Source organism: Diabrotica virgifera, chromosome 9, assembly GCF_917563875.1.
Source record: "Diabrotica virgifera virgifera chromosome 9, PGI_DIABVI_V3a".
In the NCBI taxonomy this organism is placed as follows: domain Eukaryota; kingdom Metazoa; phylum Arthropoda; class Insecta; order Coleoptera; family Chrysomelidae; genus Diabrotica; species Diabrotica virgifera.
This window is the reverse complement of record NC_065451.1, coordinates 53,575,539-53,595,627: the sequence shown is the minus strand read 5'-3', so window position 1 is coordinate 53,595,627 and position 20,089 is coordinate 53,575,539. Positions and strand designations below refer to the sequence as shown.

Sequence of the window (20,089 nt, the reverse complement as noted above, 5' to 3'; positions counted from 1 at the left end):
TTCTTCTGTCGCTCTAAGGGAAAAGCAGAGAAATTCTCGGTGTTTTATGATGGAATGGACTCATGGAAGCTGTGACAAGAGACATACCATATTTATATTATGAACTAACATTTATTATTTTTACAGAAAACTAGGAAAAATTATGCATTTTAATAATAAATAAAGTTTTGGAATGTAAAAAGTGGGATTTGCCGAGACCGTTAAAAATTGCCAATTTTCAACGTGCACTTTAGACCGAACGGTTCATCTGAAAAAAAAAGTAAATAGTGATGTTTGTAGAGAATTTTAAGTACTTTAATTACTGTTAGCAGACCATTTAATTAAAGTTAATAGTTTTCGAGATTCGAGCAAAAAAGCTGAAAAACGCAGAAATTTTTCTCTTTTTTTATGATTTTTTCAATGTTTCGTCAAGATATTTTGTCCGCAAACCTCATATTCGGATTCAGCAGCACAAAATACATATACAGGGTGTCCCCGAAAATAGTGCGTTCCTTAAAGGTATAGGTAGAAAGCACAATGTAGAGCAAAAAAGTCATAACATTTTTTTTCTAAATTGATCCGTTTGACCAAAAAACGAAAATACATTTTGATAGGCAAATTGAAGTCTGGCAACAACGCACTCAAAAATCTAAAGATTAAAAAAGTAGGTTTGTAGGTCAGTTGCATTTGGTCGGTAAAATAATGTAAATATCAACCAAACCCATATCCATTATTTTGCAGGTAGTTGCCTACCATGTCAACAAGCCCAAAAATCACACTTAAAAGTAAATAAACAAGGGGTTATTAAATTAAATTTCCACAGTCACAGCAAGTTTTTCTAGGCTACATTGCCATGTCATTCAAATTTATGAAAATAAAAATTTACTTATATGGAGAACAATGTTTTTTTTCTTGGAAACGGTTGACTTTAGAAAAAAAAGTTATAGAACTTTTTTGTTCTAAATTGTGTATTATATCCATACCTTAAAGGAACGAACTATTTTCGGGCACTCTATAATTAAAGAAATCAGAACTACTCCAAAACTTTCCCACTAGGGATCTCGTAGAGTACAAATTGACTAAATTATTATTTTTATTCACATAGGATGCAAAAAATAACAAATATTGTATTCTGGAAGTGAGACCATTTTGCCTATCTTCAAGGGGTACCCTTTTCCGGCTGGTCCCTCTAATATTTTATTTAAATACTATGTATTATACAGGGTGTAACACAAATACAGGTCATAAATTTAATCACATATTCTGGGACCAAAAATAGTTCGATTGAACCTGACTTACCTTAGTACAAATGTGCACATAAAAAAAGTTACAACCCTTTAAAGTTACAAAATGAAAATCGATTTTTTCCAATATATCGAAAACTATTAGAGATTTTTTATTTAAAGTAAACATGTGGCATTGTTATGGCAGTAGTATCTTAGGAAAAAATTATAGTGAAATTTAGACACCCCATAAAAATTTTATGGGGATTTTGTTCTTTAAACCCCCCAAATTTTTTTGTAAGTTCCAATTTAATTATTATTGTAGTACCATTAGTTTAACACAATGTTTTAAAAACTTTTTTGCCTCTTATTACTTTTTCGAAAAGTCAGTTTTTATCGAGATATTTTGCATATTTGTCAAATCCACCACATATTTGTATACATTATGGCTAAGTACGCTTATGGAGACTAGACAATAATAGGAAAATTTATTTTTATGATTTACATTTTTAGGTATATTTTGAACCATATTAATAAAGAAGCCACATCTCGATAAAAGGTGCCTTATCGAAAAAACACGAAGAATCAAAAAAGTTTTAAAAACACTGTGTTTAACTAATGGTATCGCAGTAATAGTTTAATTGGAACGTACACAATCATTTGGGGGGTTTAAAGGAACAAAACCCCCATAAAATCTTTATATAAACATATTAAAAAAGAAGCCGCAACTCGATAAAAACTGCATTGTCGAAAAAATACTAAGAGCCAAAAAAGTTTTAAAAATATTGAATTTAACTAATAGTATCACAATAATAATTTAATTGGAACGTACACAAAAGTTTGGGGGGTTTAAGGGAACAAAACCCCCATAAAATTTTTATGGGGTGCAAAAATTTTACTATAATTTTTCTTTAAGATACTCCTGCCATAAAAATTCCACGTGTCCAGTTTTAAGAAAAAATCTCTAATAGTTTTCGATATATTCGAAAAAATCGATTTTCAATTTGTAACTTCAAAGAGCTGTAACTTTTTTTATATGCATATTTGTACTAAGGTAAGTTAGGTTCATTCGAACTATTTTTGGTGCCAGAATAGGTGATTTAATTTATGACCTGTATTTTTGTTACACCCTGTACATTAATACTTGTATATACCTTGTATAACTTTAAAAATGATTTTCTATGTTACAGTTGGTTGCTTCCATACTTTGTCAAAGGCTACAATCGAGAATTAACCGAAGATGACATGTACAGGCATCGAAGTGTGCACGATTCTAGCAAGTTGGGACAAAACCTGGAAGAGCGATGGATAAAACATGTAGCTAAGAACAAGAATCCTGCATATTGGAAAGTATTAATAGGAACCTTTGGCTGGGAAATGTTCGTCCTGAATGTTTTTTATATAATATTCGAAACAGTACAGTAAGTAGAGTTCTTAAAATAATATTCCAAAAATGTGAAAATATAGGTAAAGTTTGTTTAGCAGTAAATGGTTGACTTCAAATAGTACCCACTATAAACATCCTTTGTTAACCGATAATAGTATAAAAGGCCCGGTTTCAGGTAAAAAGTAAATATGTTTGAATGTTTGTTTTTCTATAATCTTAGCAATTAAAATAGATTTAATTTATTTTAAAACTCATTTGAAAACGTTAATTTCGGGTACATTATAAGGCAAAGCAATATATTTTACATCCGGTTTTTTGATTTTGTCGTCGTAATTATTGTAAATTTTGTGGATCCTTTGCTTTATTATAGGAGTACTAGTCCAGGGTAATAAGGTTTTTTCCATGACACTCGAGCAGCCAGGGTACTGAAGCGTTTTTTTGACAGCTAATACCTATAAGAGCAAATTGTAAGTATTTCCTGCGTAGGATCTAGCGGCCATTTTTATTTATAAACAATTAAGTGTCAAAAACTGCCATTTTTCCCTTTTTTTCAAATCAATGGAAAACAGTGAAACTTATGGTTTTTTTAGTACAAATATCTTTGAGATTATGGAAAAAGCTTTAAAATGACTTCTTACAAAGATTGATATACTTTTATTGTTAATATAATTGCGAAAAAAGGTCGGAATTGCAAAAAAAATTTCGCAATAACTATTGTAAAAAATTAGTGTACAGCTTTGAAATTTTTGTCATATAAGGGTTCTTTGGTGCTTAATATGTAATAAAAAATTTCAAAGCGATTCATTCAATTTTTTAAATTTTATTCAAATTGTTTATCCCAGAGAGAATTTTTTTTGCAATAACATAAGTCAGAAAAAAATGACGTTAGAACCATTCTACAGGCGTCAAATGAAAGAGCATGAGCTATATTTTCAACTTGGTTTAATAAAAGCGAATAAAAAATGCATTTATTAGTAATAAATAATTATGCAAAAGTATCGTAAACATTTCCTTATAAACTTTTTATTTTGTTATATAAGAAATTATATATTGTTATGATCTGCTTCTTATTAATTTTATATTAATTATTATTTATTTGATTAATTATTTAATTGTCGCAAATCATACATAAAAATTGAATAAAAAATCTCAGGGTGCCTTTTTTTATACTATTAAAAAGAATCCAAATTATCTCACGTTATACTTATCATCTCTCGTGGGTTCAGTATCTCTCAGTTGGTCCTAATCGGGATAAAATAGGGAAAAGAAATAAAGCAAATTATTAAAATAAAAATACAGAATTGTCTTTTATTTATCAAAATCAATACTCTGAAATCTATCTAATCTAAAAACCTGTGGACACAGATGTCCGAATGAAATTTATACCACTTAAATTTATTATAGTTAAAAAAAAAAACAATTTATCGGTTTGGTCCCGATGACTTTGGTAAAACAAACTAAACAAAACAAATTTATGTATTCGCAAGATTACCTATATTTACTATTTACTTTTTGAAATATTGGAATTTTAATTCATATGCTTTTTACTCAAAAATTTAGTTTCCGAACATAAAAATCTCTTTCACATAAATTGACTGACCTTTTGCTTCACACACTCTGATGTCTTCTCGTGACCCAAAACAGCTCTCCCTCGTTGACTATGTTAAAGGCTACTCATCAAAGCCCTCTCCGTTTTCCAGTTTCAAAACTATCAGCATACCAGCACCAATTCTCCAACAAGCCGGGCCTTCTTTTGACACGTACTCGATTCAAACAAAACTCCAAAGATTCTCTGCTCTCCTTCTCACAATAATACAGAATCAAAGAGGTATTTCGTCTTAATTTGATCTGTCTCTCGTTCCACTTTTCAACACTATTTTCCACTATCAAACAGCCACTGGTATCTGCTAACTATCTATCCTCTCAACACGTCGAACCGCTCCTCATCGATGCCAAAAACATAATGCGTTCCTTTTCAAACTCTCTCAATCATTCTAACTACTTTTCCCCTTCCACATTGCCAAACATCAGAAACCTCGACTTTTCCATTCGACAAACAAAACAGTCATTTTCAAAATTATTCTGACAATCCTAATTATTTTCGGAGAAACTCTCCAACATATACTCGTGTTGAAATAAAGATATTAAAATTCCAACTTTCTTTTCAATTATCAATTTCGAGAAATTTATAATTACCTATACCCTAAACAATCTTTTTCCATTTTAAATCTAAATACATCGATATTTTCACTTTAATTATTCACAAAAGTCTTTAATGGTTCATCGGAAAGCTCATTAAAAGAGAAATCTACTTACATCCAAACTACATTCTAAGAAATATCTACAGCTCAATATACAGGGTGTATCAAATTTATGTGCCCGCGTTATTTAAAAAAAAATTAATTTAATTTTTATTTTGCTTTTGATTGATAAAATTGAAAACACAATAATATATTTATTACAATTTTTTATCAGTTATGATATAAATAATATTACTTGGTAGTTGTGCACTTAAAACAGGGTAAAAAAGTTAAGTTTTTTGGAAAAGGTTATTCAAAAAGTTTATAAGGAAAGATTTACGGCGCTTTTGCATAATTATTTATTACTAATAAATGCATTTTTTATTCACATTTTTTAAACCAAGTTCAAAATATGGCTCATGCTCTTCCATTTGACACCTGTGGAATGGTTCTAAGGTCATTTTTTTCTGACTTATGTTATTGAAAAAAATATGCTCTCTGAGATAAACAATTCGAATAAAATTTAAACAATTGAATGGATCGCTTTGAAATTTTTATTGCATATTAAACACCAAAGAACCCTCATTTGACGACAATTTCAAACCTGTACACTAATTTTTACAATAGTTATTGAAAAAATAATTTTTTTTTGCAATTCCGACCTTTTTCGCAATTATATTAACAATAAATTAGTCTATCAAACTTTGTAATGTGTCATTTTAAAGTTTTTTCTATAATCTCAAAAATATTTGTACTAAAAAAATCATGTTTGATTATAAACAAGAATGGCCGCCAGATCCTACGCAGGAAATAGTTATAATTTGTTTCTATAGGTATTACCTGTCGAAAAAACCCTTCAGTACCCTGGCTGCTGAAGTGTCACGAACAGGGTATATTTTTGTCTTATTACCCTGGCCTATACCGTCTAGTCAGTGTTAATTGTCAAACGACCAACTCTGTCTACCTGGTTTGCTTATCGCTCCGGACCGGTCTTTACAATGGGCCAAGTCAGATAAATTTTTACGACCGCACTAATTGAAGTCAACCATTTACTGCTAAACAAACTTTACAGGGAGTTATTCCAGTATAACCGGAAGTAGCAAATACATAGATGCAACTATTTTCATTAAAAAGTTTACTCTTCAAAACCCCTTAATAAAAATTTTCATGAATCAGCTACCTTTGAAAATATTTCTAATTGGTCGTTTATCTGCGTCACCCTGTATAGTTAAACTAAAATTGTATTTTCTTTTCAGCATGACTCAACCATTTTCAATATTAAAGCAACAAACTAATATTACTTGCCTATCCGTGACGAATGTTGGCGATCATCATGGCAATCTTCAGTTTATCTGCAGCAACGCGGAAAAGCTGCACAGATGTTGTGTTAAACCAGGTTCTGAGGTTCTTTAACCAGGATGTTCTTCTTTTTCATGGACCTTGCTTTCCAAATATTTTTCCTTGCAGGATAGGTAGGAGGGCATATCTGGATTCGTTTTGCATAATGCGTCCAAAGTGTTCCAACTTTCGGTTAGTATCTCTCTGTTCTTTCCTATTCTTCTAAGGACCTCCTCATTTGTGACCAGATCAGTCTATGGGATTTTAAGAATTCTCAAATATAGCCACATCTCGAACGCTTCAAATTTATTTTGTAGGCAGGCTTAATAATACTGACGTCATTTCTTATTGGCATCCTTGCACATAGATCTAGCTTTGCAACGTTTTAAATTGGCATGAAGATGAGAATAGCATCGTCTTCTTCAACATACAGGAAAGCTTTAAGACCCACCAAATCTATTTTAGCCGAAACTACGATTGACCAGATGATTAATTATCAATCTACTGATGTAGGTCGATTTACTTACTCACTTATTCCTCTTAACTCCACGCGGATCTCTTGCGGACTTGCGTCCATTCTATCCTATCCTTTGCACTGATCTGTATTTCGGCTCAGGTTTTCTCAATAGCATTAATTTCTTTCTTGGCACTTCGTTTCTACGTTTATATGGGTCTACCTGGTCTTCTCTTTCCATGTGGTATGTAATCTAAGGCTTGCCTTGCTATGTCTCTGTCAGGTCGGCTTATTGTGTGCCCTATCCAATGCCATTGCCTTTTCCATTGTTTAACATAGATAGGTTTCTGGTTAGTTCTTGTCTATAAGACTTGGTTTAATATGCTATTTGGCCAATAAATGTTAAGAATCTTCCTTATGCATTTATTCATGAACACCTGCATCTGCCTGATACATTTTCTTGACACTTTCCAAGTTTCTGCTCCGTATAATAGCACAGTCTTCACTAATATACTGAGATAAATAATATAAAAACCACAAAATAGCAAACATTTCAATCATTCAACAGAAATATGGAGGTTAGCTTCTAATTACTGCGTCACAGGTTAGAAAGAGGAACGCCACCGAGGGTATAATTTGTGAAAATCTAGTAGAACACTTCCTAATAGAATCGGATATATACATGGAGTACCACTTTTGTGAAGAATGTTTCAGTACTAGGCCATTTTTGCTGCTTTACTTGTACGAATACAGTGGGACCAAATGGGTTAAAAGAACAGCTTATGTTTTATTTCGGTTCACAGGTGATCCACCATCCCCATACGTAAGTTTCTCTCTGTTCAAACGTCTTCAGTGGGGCTGAAGACGCATGCATACCTCTGAATCGAAACAAAACTAACCTGCCTATTTAAGAAGAATTAATTTTAATAGAATTGTTTTTTTTTAGAATGGCTCAACCGTTTTTAATATCAAAGTTACTGATGGTTTATCAAACAGATCCCGAAGAAAATATTAAAGATATTTATTTGTACGCAGGCTTAATAGTAGCGACGTCGTTTCTTAGGGTCATCCTTGCACATAGGTTTAGCTTTGCAACGTTTCAAGTTGGTATGAAAATGAGAATAGCCTCATGCTCTCTAATCTATAGGAAAGCTTTAAGACTTAGCAAATCTGCTTTAGCCGAGACTACGATTGGCCAGATGGTTAATTTACTATCTAATGATGTAGGTAGATTTGACCAAGCTATTATTATGCTCCAATATCTTTATTTCGGCCCGATACAGGCACTTATTGTAATGGTAATTTTATATATGATTGTTGGATGGACAGGACTTCTTGGATCAATATTTTTGCTACTATCGATACCGCTACAGTGTAAGTATCAATATTTTGTAGAATTAAGGCATGTATGCCTAGGTATCTATTATTTTATTAAAAAAACAATAAAATTCTTTATAAAAGGTATATATTTAAAATCCCTAAAAAGGGCTACATCACATAACTAGTTTTCGATTGGTTTACCAATCATCATCAGTGCTTACCTAAAATGAATATAACCTGGTAAGAAAATGCAAAGATTTTGAAATTTTGACTACGGTTAAGAAAAGTTGTAGGTTATACTCACGTGAAATTTACATGCTAACCACCAAGATATAATTTTACGAAAATATGTAGGTCAAAGCCCCGTACAAGTAATTCGTCAAGGAAACATCGGTTAAAAATGCTAACTTAAGCATGGATGTTATCCATGCTTAAGTTAGCCGTTAAGTATCCATGTTATAAAAGTATTTTTCATTAATATGCCCCAGGTAACATCTGAGCTGTGGTTTGACTTGTTCACATGGTGAAAGTATGGCAGCAAGTGATAATGAAATAAATAGAGACTTCCGAACGATGACATGACAGAAATGACAGTTCCACAGGAAGTTGTTGTCATATTTCAAGACTATGGTGTACACCTAGTTAAAATTAGAAACGATGTAACAACACTCACTCCATTGTGAAAAATGATCATTTAAAATTCAGTAAACTAGATGTTGTAGTTAAAAATGTTTTCACGTATATTGTCAGTGGAGGTGGTTAGGCAAACCACATTACACAAATGTTTGTATTCGAAAACTAAAGTCAGCAATCAAATCTTGTTGTCAAGAGACCTAAGATTTAAAAAAGCAAGTTTGTGTTGATTTAAAGTTATCGAATTTATTTAACTTATTGGTAGCTGTAGGAATTTGTGTAAGTTTAAAAAGAGATCACAATGGGGGGTGACTGAGGTGTAAAAATGTTTTAAATAATCTAGAGGGATGTATCATTAAGAAAGCACAAGCTTTGATTACTGACTTTAGTTTTCGAATACAAACATTTGTGTAATGTGGTTTGCCTAACCACCTCCACTGACAATATAGGGTCATTGTGGCAACAGTGGGTCACACTTTTTTTTGAATCACATAGCTCTGAAATTATATGAGCTATAAAGGTTAAATTTTAAAGATGAAAAGGTAGCTTCCTTGGCTACACACTGGTTAAATATTTTTTTAAACACATTTGCTAGTTTTTGTAAAAAAAAATTTTTTCAAAAAAGGTTTTTGACTCACTGTGTCCTTAGATGGGTATACAGTGGGTCAACCCCGAGGGCACAGTGGATCAGGAGGATATTGGAGTAGAACAAGACAGAGAATTTTTAACCCTCCGTTACACGCGTCTTCTATTGTGACGTGGTTGCACGCGTATGAGCGTCGCCCTCACCTACATAAATTCGACTTATTTCGAGAAAGAATGAATGTCAACATGTATAAATATAAAATGGGTTGTACTCACATATTATAGAAAGTCTCGTAAACCATTTTTTTTATTAATTTAACAAAACAAAAGTAAAAATAATATAGATCAAAAGCAAGTTTTCTTAATTTTCAATTTCAGCAAGCCGCTGAAGAAATTAACGTTCTTTATGCGAATTCATTTTACTAAAAATACAAATTAAAATTAACAACTGTTCTGAAGCTATTTCTTTGTGGCATTTATGTAATTAACTATTAATATTTTGTATTTTGATAACGACGTCCGAGGTGAAATTCGAAACGTCAATAAAATCAATTTTTCAAGTTAAATTGTGGGTTATTTCCCAATTAGAATAGGTAAATTTAAAAATGGGTTCTTAACCAGTGGCGCACCTAGAATTTTCCTCTGGGGGAGGGGGGTTTGCTTGGGCACCGAAAGTTTTTTGTATTATTTGTGAAAGACAAGTTACATTTTCCTACCTTCTTTTATATATATTTCTATATGCTCTGGGTGGGATTTTAACCCCCAAACCCCCCACTCTCGGTGTGCCACTGTTCCTAACCTAGTCCAAACAATAATATTTTAATTAAACCAACCTAAATATTAAATAAAAACCTAAAAGTTTCTTTGAGATAACAGAAAAGTGATTTCACCGTGATTGCACGCGCAGTGAGGAATTCCCTCACTTGAAGAGGGATGTCTCTTCTTTCAACTATCACACAGCACACTGACCGCCTGAAATATTCTATAACTTTTTCATACCCTCTCATGAACCATGCTAAAGGCATTCCTGGGTGTTTAAGGTTATTGTATTAGTTTACACAATTTCATTGCTTATAAAAAAATATGGTGAGGGATTCCCTCATAGCGCGTGTAATGGCGGGTTAATATTTTTACTTTTTATTAAATCCCTGTTTTAGGTTACACTTAATATAATAAGACATATATTATTTTATGACAAAAAATAAATGATGATTACAAATTATAGCTTTCTTAGCTTTTAAATGTAACAATATAATTTCAGTCATTTTCCATTCAGTAACATTTTGTTTGTTATTACCTTTGATTGTAATGATAATATAAGATCTTTATTAAATATATAAGCAGTGTCCGTAAAAAATATTAAAATTAAAAATTAACAAAAAATTACGCACTCCTTGCTTTTAAATTTAAGCTATTTTAAACCTTTATGTCTTAGAAATCTAATATGACAGTTTAGTATTTTATTGATTATCGACTAAATTAAAACTGAGATTTTGGTTTTTCGTACTTAATTATTTCTTATAAATTTTAACAAAACATAAAATCAACTTAAATAGCCTTCCACATGTCAACTAGCGGATATCGATTTGAGAAAAATCAACATTAAAATAGTAGTAAGACTGTTGACGTAAGGTGCTTCCTCCCCCAGACAAGGTTTAGGCAATATAAGTTTTACATCGGTCTCGTTAACATATTATACATCAGGATTACTTGGCATGTGAAACTGATATTTGTGATTTGAACGAAGGAAGCTTACATAATATTCAAATTTATCATTACGCTCACGCAAAACTATTCCTACGAAATAAACACTTTTCCGTTTAGTAGAAAAACGAACAAGAACATAATCTTCTTTCTTTGGAAAGCGAGGCAAGTCATTAAGCAATAACTTTTCATCGGTTAGTATTTCGTTTTTATTTCCAACTTCGTCTTCCACTTCTTCATCCCAGCAGTCGGAGTCTTCATCATGAATAGAAATCGTGTCATCAGTGTCATCTTCTGATTCACTCTGCAATACTTTCCTTACAGCTTTTTTCTTTGGTTCATTTGGTTTGTTTTTATTTGGTAATTTTTTTTTCTTGACTTCCGATCGTTGTATTCTAATATTTTCCTTCTCCGGTGTATCCGTCGCGATTATGCTGCGGCCAGGTTTTCTTTTTCTTTTGTTTGCCCTTGGCTGAGCTTTGAGGGGCTGTCTGAATTAACTGGGGCTTATAAAAGCACCTGATGATACCGGTGCATCTTTCGACTTTGAGCACTGGGGCTTTGGTGATTGTTGTAGTTGTTCATGCTCTAGCTCCAAGGGCTCTTGTTGTGAATCACGCTCAGGCTCTAAATGGGCTTGGAGAAAAGTTGGAGAGTCTATTAATGTTCCACGGAGTGTTTCATTTTCCAAAACCAAAGGACGGTTCTGCTCATTTTCTATGGTATCTTGCAAAGACACGTCAAGTCTATTTTGGATGGTATTGGGATTGGGACGATTAGTCACAGTACTGGGTAAAAAGTCTTCTTCAGTAAAAATGTCTCTATCGAAAGGATGGATTCCGGTCTTTTTAAAAGAATTAATAATATTTGTGGGAGTCATGTCCCTGGTGAATGCGATTTGCTGACGTATGAGGGTGTAGTGTCAATATTGTTACACCGTTTTCTTTTGCTAAATCTAAAGCTTCAATGGATAAGTGTGACTCATGGTTGTCCATGATTAACAATGAAGGATTTTCTTTAGAGCTTGAGGTGTGTTTAATGAAATGTATCATTGTAGTAACAAATAGCTCGCTATTCATCCAACCAGAAGATGTAGCTAACCCTAATGATCCAGGGGAGCACCTTTAAGCATGTGGTCCTTATAGTTTTTTCTGGGAAAAATCAGCACCGGGGGCAAAGCTTGACCACTTGCACTAATGAAGCAGCAAGTTGTTACAAGTGTGCCTTTCTCGCCGCTTGTCACTTTTCCAATATTCTTACCTTTAGGACCAATTACTTTTTGAGGTTTTTGTACCGTGGTTGTTGCCGTCTCATCCAGATTGTACACTCTAATACCATCAGCAAATGAAGAATATCTTTTGTATACTTCTTGTAGATTATCGAAAAAGACTTTTACAGTATCCTTGCTGAACGGAGTTGCTCTAGCAAGACTGCAAGCTTCTGGTTTGCGTAAAGATAGTTCATTATGAGGCTTGCGAAAAGATTTTAACCAATCAATACCTGCCATCTGATTTGAAATCCATTTCATATGCAACTTTTCTACAATCTTTTGTTGTTAAGCCGTAAAACATAAGAGCGCAATTATTGTAATATTCGGTAAGTGCTCTTACACGTAAGTGTTCTTGCTCATCCGCAAAAACTTTATTAATATCATAACGCGGCACAAGTTGCACATTTTCAATACTTGTTGATGCTTTTGCTTTAGCTGCATAACGCTGTAGCGTTGAAAACGGAATATCCTTTTCCTTTGCTACAACACGTATCTTTTTTCCCGATGCAATTTCTAGAAGAGCATGTTTCATGTTTTCTTTGGTATGGTTACCTATTTGCCTGCATAACGGGCGTTTCTTTGGCATTCTGTAAAATAAAAATATAATTATAGTAACCAGTTTAGTAGCAGTGGGCACAGTGGGTCGATCCACTGTACCCACTTTAGAGATGACCCACTTTATACCACTGTCGCCATTTTAATTTTAGGACGCAATAACAAATGTTTACCACTGTGTGATAATCCTTAATGTAACGTCAAATGAGGCCTTAATAACTACTTACTGCGTTAAATTATAACTCAGGGAATAAGATCAATAGATTCGGAATAAGAAAAGATCAAAACTTACGTATTTTTTTATTTTTTCACTCCAAACTCACAAATTGTTCTCTGTTACGTACACTACAGTTCAGAGCGGCGGACTGACTGACGTGGAATGGCTGATAGCCGGGGTCGAATCTACTATGAAAGAGACGCAACTATTGCTTTATTCTTTCTGTCCAATACGGCGTTGACTAAGTGTGCCCACTTGACCCACTGTTGCCACAATCACCCTACGCGAATACATTTTTAACTACAATATCTAGTTCACTGAATTTTAAATGATTATTTTTCACAATGGAATGAGTGTTGTTACTACATCATTTCTTATTTTAACTAGCTGTCTTTAAATATGACAGATCTAACTAGTCTTTTAATATGACAGGTTAATTTTTCAACTTCCTGTGGAACTGTCATTTCTGTCATGTCATCGTTCGGAAGTCTCTATTCATTTCATTGTCACTTGCTGTCATACTTTCACCATGTGAACAAGTCAAACCACAGCTCAGATGTTATCTGGGGCATATTAATGAAAAATACTTTAAACATCCATGCTTAAGTTAATATTTTTAACCGATATTTTCTTGACGGATTACTTGTACAGGGCTTTAACCCACATATTTTTGTAAAATTATATCTTAGTGGTTAGCATGCAAATTTCACGTGAGTATAACCTACAACTTTTCTTAACCGTAGTCAAAATTTCAAAATCTTTGCAATATTTTACCAGGTTATATTCATTTTAGATAAGCACTGATGATGATTGGTAAACCAATCGAAAACTGGTTATGTGATGTAGCCCCTTTTAGGGATTTTAAATATATACCTTTTATAAAGGATTTTACTGTTTTTTGTATTACATGGTATACAGCCAACTACAGGAAAACTTTTTACTTGTGGATTTTTATTTTTTTATTAGTAGGTATAGTTACAAAACAGCATTTTGAAACAGTAAACCATAGCAGTGGCGGCCGGTCAGGGTCGGCAGGGTCGGCAGTACCGACCCACACATTTATAGATATAGATTTTTTAAATATTTGTATCTGTGCAATAAAAAAAATCTATCAGATAATACAGACTAAATTTTATTCATGGTTTTTAAAAGAATTTGATCAATCCGAGCGTTAAGTGATCCCTGCGCATAACAGACTTCTCAAAAAATGAATGATCCGCTAACATCCGTAGCTTGACAATTTACACGTAAAACTCAACGACATAACAAGTCGATGAGCAAGCGAACATTACTTCTCTCCGTGGGCAATAGCAGATACGGCATGGCAGGTTAAGCGGCAAGTACGGCACATTTCGGTCTGCCGGTCGGTGTTTCATTTGGAAGCATGCATCGGTAGAAATTGTCAAAAATAATCACGCCGTTTTACGTCGTTTAATTGATATTGTAATTTTTTTAAGTTGTCAGGAATTATCATTTAGTGGACATGATGGATCGAAGCATTTGTTAAAAATCAAAGTAATTATAGAGAATTAATAAAATTGTTTTAGAAATACCTATTTACTTTCTGATTCGAAGTGTATTCGTAATACAGAATGAACTAATACATATAATCAAATAGTTAAATTTTGAATAACGTTGTTGAATCTGAGATTTAGAAAACCATTTGCTTTTCACTGAAAGTAGATGAAACTTCTGATTATCATGTCATTCACAATTATCAATTATTTTGTTCGATACGCGTTACGTGGTAATATTTATAACAGATTCAAATTTTTGATATCAAAAATAAATTGGTAGGGCAAACTGGGGCAATCTTATGACGACGTTGCTGTGATGAGTGGTGAATTGAATAGTCTCCAGGCAAAAGTTAAAACTATTGCATCACAAGCTTTATTTACTCACTATTATGCGCATATAATGAATTTAGTTTTACATGATACGTGTAAAAAAATAAAGAATATCGTCTTTTCTTGCCAGTTTAGCTCACCTAAACGGATTACTGCTTTAGAACAAATTTGTTTCGAAAAAAAAGCGAACAGTTTGTCAGACGCGATGAAATTTTAAATCTCGGTTAGTTTTATCTAAGCAGATTATCTCTTATAATTTAAGTATCTGTAGCAGATTTTCGTGAACAGCTTTTGGAAGTTTTTGATTTTATTATCGAAGGCGATGATTTTGAAAGTGGCGATACCTCGATCCGTGAAGCAATCGGTTTGAGAACTTTAATAAATACTAATGACTCTTTCAATATTTTTTTAAATATTTTTAAGACAGAGTTTGCCCAAGATATTCCTTGTTGTTCAAAATCAGTCAACTGACATTATTTATTCTAAAAATAGAATACGAAAGCTGGTGCAAAATCTCAGAGATTTTCGTAATGATAGTAGTTTCCAATATATACGCAGTGACGTTTTGGATTCCCTTGATATTTCCGCACCACCCCAAAAAAGACAACGACATGATACATATCTCGAAAAACGAGTAAGTATATCTTGAAATTTTGGATACCTACTATTATATGCAAATAGATACTCGTTTTTCGAATTTTGAAGATTTGCAAATTTTTGACCTCTTTGACGATTTAAAATTTAAAAGTTACGTTCGCCAAAGAATTTCCAAGATATTTATTATTGCAAGTTAGGTACTTAAAAATTATGCTGGTCCAAATATTTTCAGAAAGTGGGATAAGTTGCACAATATGTATGTATAATTCTATGTAGTAAGTACTGCAATTCATTACAACAAACTGTTTATCAATTTTCTTATTACCACCAATTTCTGCCTAAAAAAAAAACGGGATTTACCTTGTCTCAAAAGAATCAACACGTATTGTCGAAACACCATGAAACAAGAGAGAATGTCAAGTACATCAAATAAAAAAAAAGCAAAAAACAACAAAATCTCCTATGATGAATTAAGCCTTTTAGTTTGATGGTATACCTATATGAGGAGACAAAAAAACCTTGCCGACCCTGTTTCCAAGGCCACGAGCCGCCACTGAACCATAGTTTAAATTTCTTGAATAGAATGCCACACAAAAAATATATATTATCACTTATGCACAATAGCAAGTAGTAGACTATACGCTTTTCTTTGACGACAAACAGCATGAAAACACAATCGTCAAATAGTTGCGGTGTACGGGGTAAGGCAGTTGTTTGACGAATGGGGAATACCCTATTTTGTTTTGGGCAGCGACGTGCAGTGGAAATTCTTCGCTACCGATAGGCCGCAATTTCAGGGAAATGCCCTTTTTTGGCCAGCGGTGACTTGCAATACAGTGGGGATTTCTCGCGAGCGAATGCGACGCAAGCACCATGGCGCAAGCCCCCTCGGACCGCGAGCCGTGGGTGGTTGCCCACGCCCTGCGCCGCCTCTGTTCAAACCAAGTGAATGCTGAATAGAAGAAGACACGGAGAGGTCTAAAATTTGCGCCTTACAAACTAGTTTATCCTATGCGCGTTAGGATAAACTAGAATGGCCTAGGCCAAACTGGTTTGTCCCATAGCGCGTAGGCCAAACTAGTTTGTCCTAGGCCAATCTGATATAACCTGATATAAAAACCTGATAAACTAGTACGGCCTAGTCTAAACCAATTTAGCCAAGTCCAAAGTAATTTAGCGGACATGTAAGGACTTTTACATGCGGGGAATTCTCAAATCACATCCCAACAGGGATGGCAAACAAAATTATACATCGATATATTGAAGCATATTATGATACATCCAATGAAAATATTGAAACATGCTATAAATCAATATATTTTTGTATAATTAAATAATATAAAAAATAATCAATGGAAGGATGAGGTTTTCTCCAAAAATTAAAAGAAAAGTTACACTTTCGAATAAAATCGAGTACGAATTAATATTGTTTTCACCAATTTTGCAAAAATGTGAAAACATTTAATTATCCACGAACGTCTGTCCATCCGTTCGTCCGTAAGTAAGTAAGTAAGGTATGCTTTATTGTCATAAAATTTTACTAATTTGTGGACAAAGCTTATACAAAATAAAAAAATACAATAAAAGACAAAAAATAATAAAAAACTACAAACAAAACAAAAACAGAAACAGAAACCAAGTAAATGGCGTGAGCTATACTACTTAATATAATTTTACAGTTATTAAGTACACATTAAAAAATTAAAAATTTTGCAAACAATATGTACACAACGTCAGAGCAAAAAGAAGGCGAACAAGGAAAAGGGAAAGGGAAAGTAAATCAAAAGTTCTATGCCGCTGCAAATAGTCATTCACTGTATAAAATGCTCTCTCTAGTAAATAAGCTTTCAAGGCCTTGCGAAAAGTGGGAAATGCTGTAAAAGATTTGATGTTAGATGGCAGGTGATTGTGCATTTTTCTCGAATTGTATAGTATAGAGCACTTAACCAGCTCAGACCGTGGGGTTAACAGATAAAGATTATGCTCCACGTTTCTAAGGGGATAGTTGTGAGTGGGTCTCTCTGGACCTTCTGATGCATGTTTGCGGATTAAACAAACGGATTCAAAAACAAACAAAGAAGGAAGAGTTAAAATTTTAAATTTTTTAAATAATTCTTGGCAATGAACTCTGCTATTGAGTCTCAGGGAGTAACGAAGAGCTCTCTTTTGTAGTTTAAAAGTACGCTCAAATTGAGTCGCACAACACGTACCCCAGAATGGAAGGGCGTACCGAAGATGAGACTCAAAAAGGGCATAATAAACGGTCCTAGATGTTGACAAATTCATTTCCGTAGCAACTGATCTTAGCGCAAAACAAGCAGAACTTAATTTTTTGTGTAAGGCATCAATGTGCACGTTCCATTTTAGAGACTTATCCACAATAAGCCCTAAGAAGTTCACCGATTCAACTACCTCTAGACTGTCGTAATTAAGTACTAAAGGTTGCATCATACTGTTGTAAGGTAGGACTTTGGTTTTAGAAACGTTAAATAACAGGAGATTCGAATCGCACCACGATTTAATGGTGACTAGGTCTAAAGCTATTGTATTGCGAAGATCCATAATATCCGTGTTAGTCCAAGTAATACTAGTATCATCTGCAAAGAGACATATTTTACCTTTAATGTTCAGACTAGAGATATCATTTATGTATATCAGAAACAATATAGGGCCTAGAACTGAACCCTGAGGTACCCCACATTCTAATGGCATGCAAGAAGACGTCTTCGTGTCAACACTTACAAACTGACTTCTTTTATTAAGATATGATTTAAGCCATTTATACTATACTTATTATATTACTATAAAGACTATACTTTTTTTGTTAACAGAAAATAATATAACAAAAATTTACATGAAATTATTGTGTACAATATTAAGACAAGAAATTTTGTGTATTACATTGCCACTTTTTCCAATTAGAATATGTCATGTGATTCTGCGCATTACATGTTAAAAAAGCACTTTTTTATATTTTTGGGGTGGTGCATGTGCTGTTGGCCTCAATTTTCTTCTTGTTTTCTTTTGAGAATGTTTTAGCCTCATTTTCCTCAACATTTGCCTATAGTTTGTTTTTTGACCGGCGGGAGTGCACTAGGGAGACAGATTCACACCCAGGAGGGTCACTGGAATGATGGCCGGGTACATCTTATTTTTTGGTTGATCTGGTCGGCCCTCAGGGGTTGTCCATAGATATTGTATTGAATTAATACGTCGCTAAAAAGTGATGTATTGATTTGATGTAATATTTGTGGATGGCCTTTGAGGGCCGACTGGATCAACCAGAAAAGAGGATGTATTTGGTTATTGTTCTAGTGACTTTCTTGGGTGTTAATCTGTCTTTTTAGTGTGCTCCTGCTGGTTGGAAAATGGACTATGGGTTGAGTGTTGAGGAGGGTGAGGTTGGAGTATTCTTGAAGGAAAGTGAGAGGGGGATTGAGGTTGACGGTGCATGTGCCGTCTCAAAAGTATAAAAAAAAAACTCTGACTACTCTGAAAAAACTAAAAAACGGTGAAGTCACCTCGACACCGTAAGGTACAAGAGGACGGCTTAAGTAAGTAAGTAAGTTAAGCCATTTAAGAGCCTTTCCCCTAAATCCATAGTGCTGTAATTTGTCAGTCAAGATGTTATGGTTTACACAATCGAATGCTTTAGAGAAATCACAGCAAAATGTTGCTGTAGAGTAATGGTTGTTTAGACTGGAGTAAACATGATCGAAAAGGAAGAACATAGCATCTGTTCACGTCTGCCCGTGAACTCAACTCCTCCGTCATTATACCAGGTAGAATGACAAGTGAGGTGTCAAATGAAAGCTTATAACCCAAGGATGGTACTAAAGTTGAGAAATTTGACCTAGGCTGTTTGTCCGTCTGTCCGTTCCACCCCGTGAATATAACTCGATATTATTGTTTGTTTGTTACGAATAATTATAATTTTAATAAAAATGATTTTTTTAAGAACAAAGTATTTTATTCAATTTATTATTTATATTAAGCAGTACTAGTTCGCAGAATTACTTTCTTCTTCTTGGCTTTTTCCCATTATGTCTTTATATCCCCAGCACAGAATAAATAACCATACAGAAGCGAAACTCCTGCCGAAAACGGTAACATAATTTTCATGCTCATGTGTCAACGTAACTGGTGCAACCTCACTTTTGCGACTGACGTGACAGTTGTTTATAGTTAAATTTTATATTCATATATGTTTTATTTTATATTTTATTTATATTTTATAGTTAAATTTTATATTTCATATTTAATTAATAACAATTTGTCAAAAATATTACCTAATTTGGAATGGCCTATTCCTTAGAACATGAAGTTCTATTCTGTAACTGGTGCACAAGGTCAAATATTTCGGTCCCGACAAAATCAATGGAAACGACAGTCAGATTTGCTTCTGTGCGGTTATTTATTCTGTGTCCCCAGTGTGCGTCTTTATATCAGGATAAACTAGTTTGGCATAGGCCAAACTAGTTTGTCCTGAAATCGGGTTTGGCCGGTAACATATACATGCATGACTGTCTGTATATAGTATATATACATGACTATATCTGTATATGTATATGACTATCTCTTTGATTAGCTTTTGCAGCGAATTCTTTTCTAATTAATTTGTGTTCTTCGTCTTTCCTACCGTTGACTTTTTTGGAAGTGGATTGAATATTGATAATTTGTCAAGTGACCAGTCTCATAATATAATATATTATGTTGTTGAATAGCTTAGTAAGAGTTGTG

General features: G+C 33.5%; 1 protein-coding gene across 1 annotated transcript in view; it reads left to right on the top strand.

The window, feature by feature from the left end:
* Window positions 1-20,089, top strand: part of LOC126892960 (ATP-binding cassette sub-family C member 4-like) — a 94,520-nt gene that overhangs the window by 14,284 nt on the left and 60,147 nt on the right. The window contains exons 3-4 of the mRNA XM_050662899.1: window positions 2,393-2,623; window positions 7,568-7,995. Coding sequence (XP_050518856.1) covers window positions 2,393-2,623; window positions 7,568-7,995 — 659 coding nt within the window. The remainder of the gene's footprint in view (window positions 1-2,392; window positions 2,624-7,567; window positions 7,996-20,089) is intronic.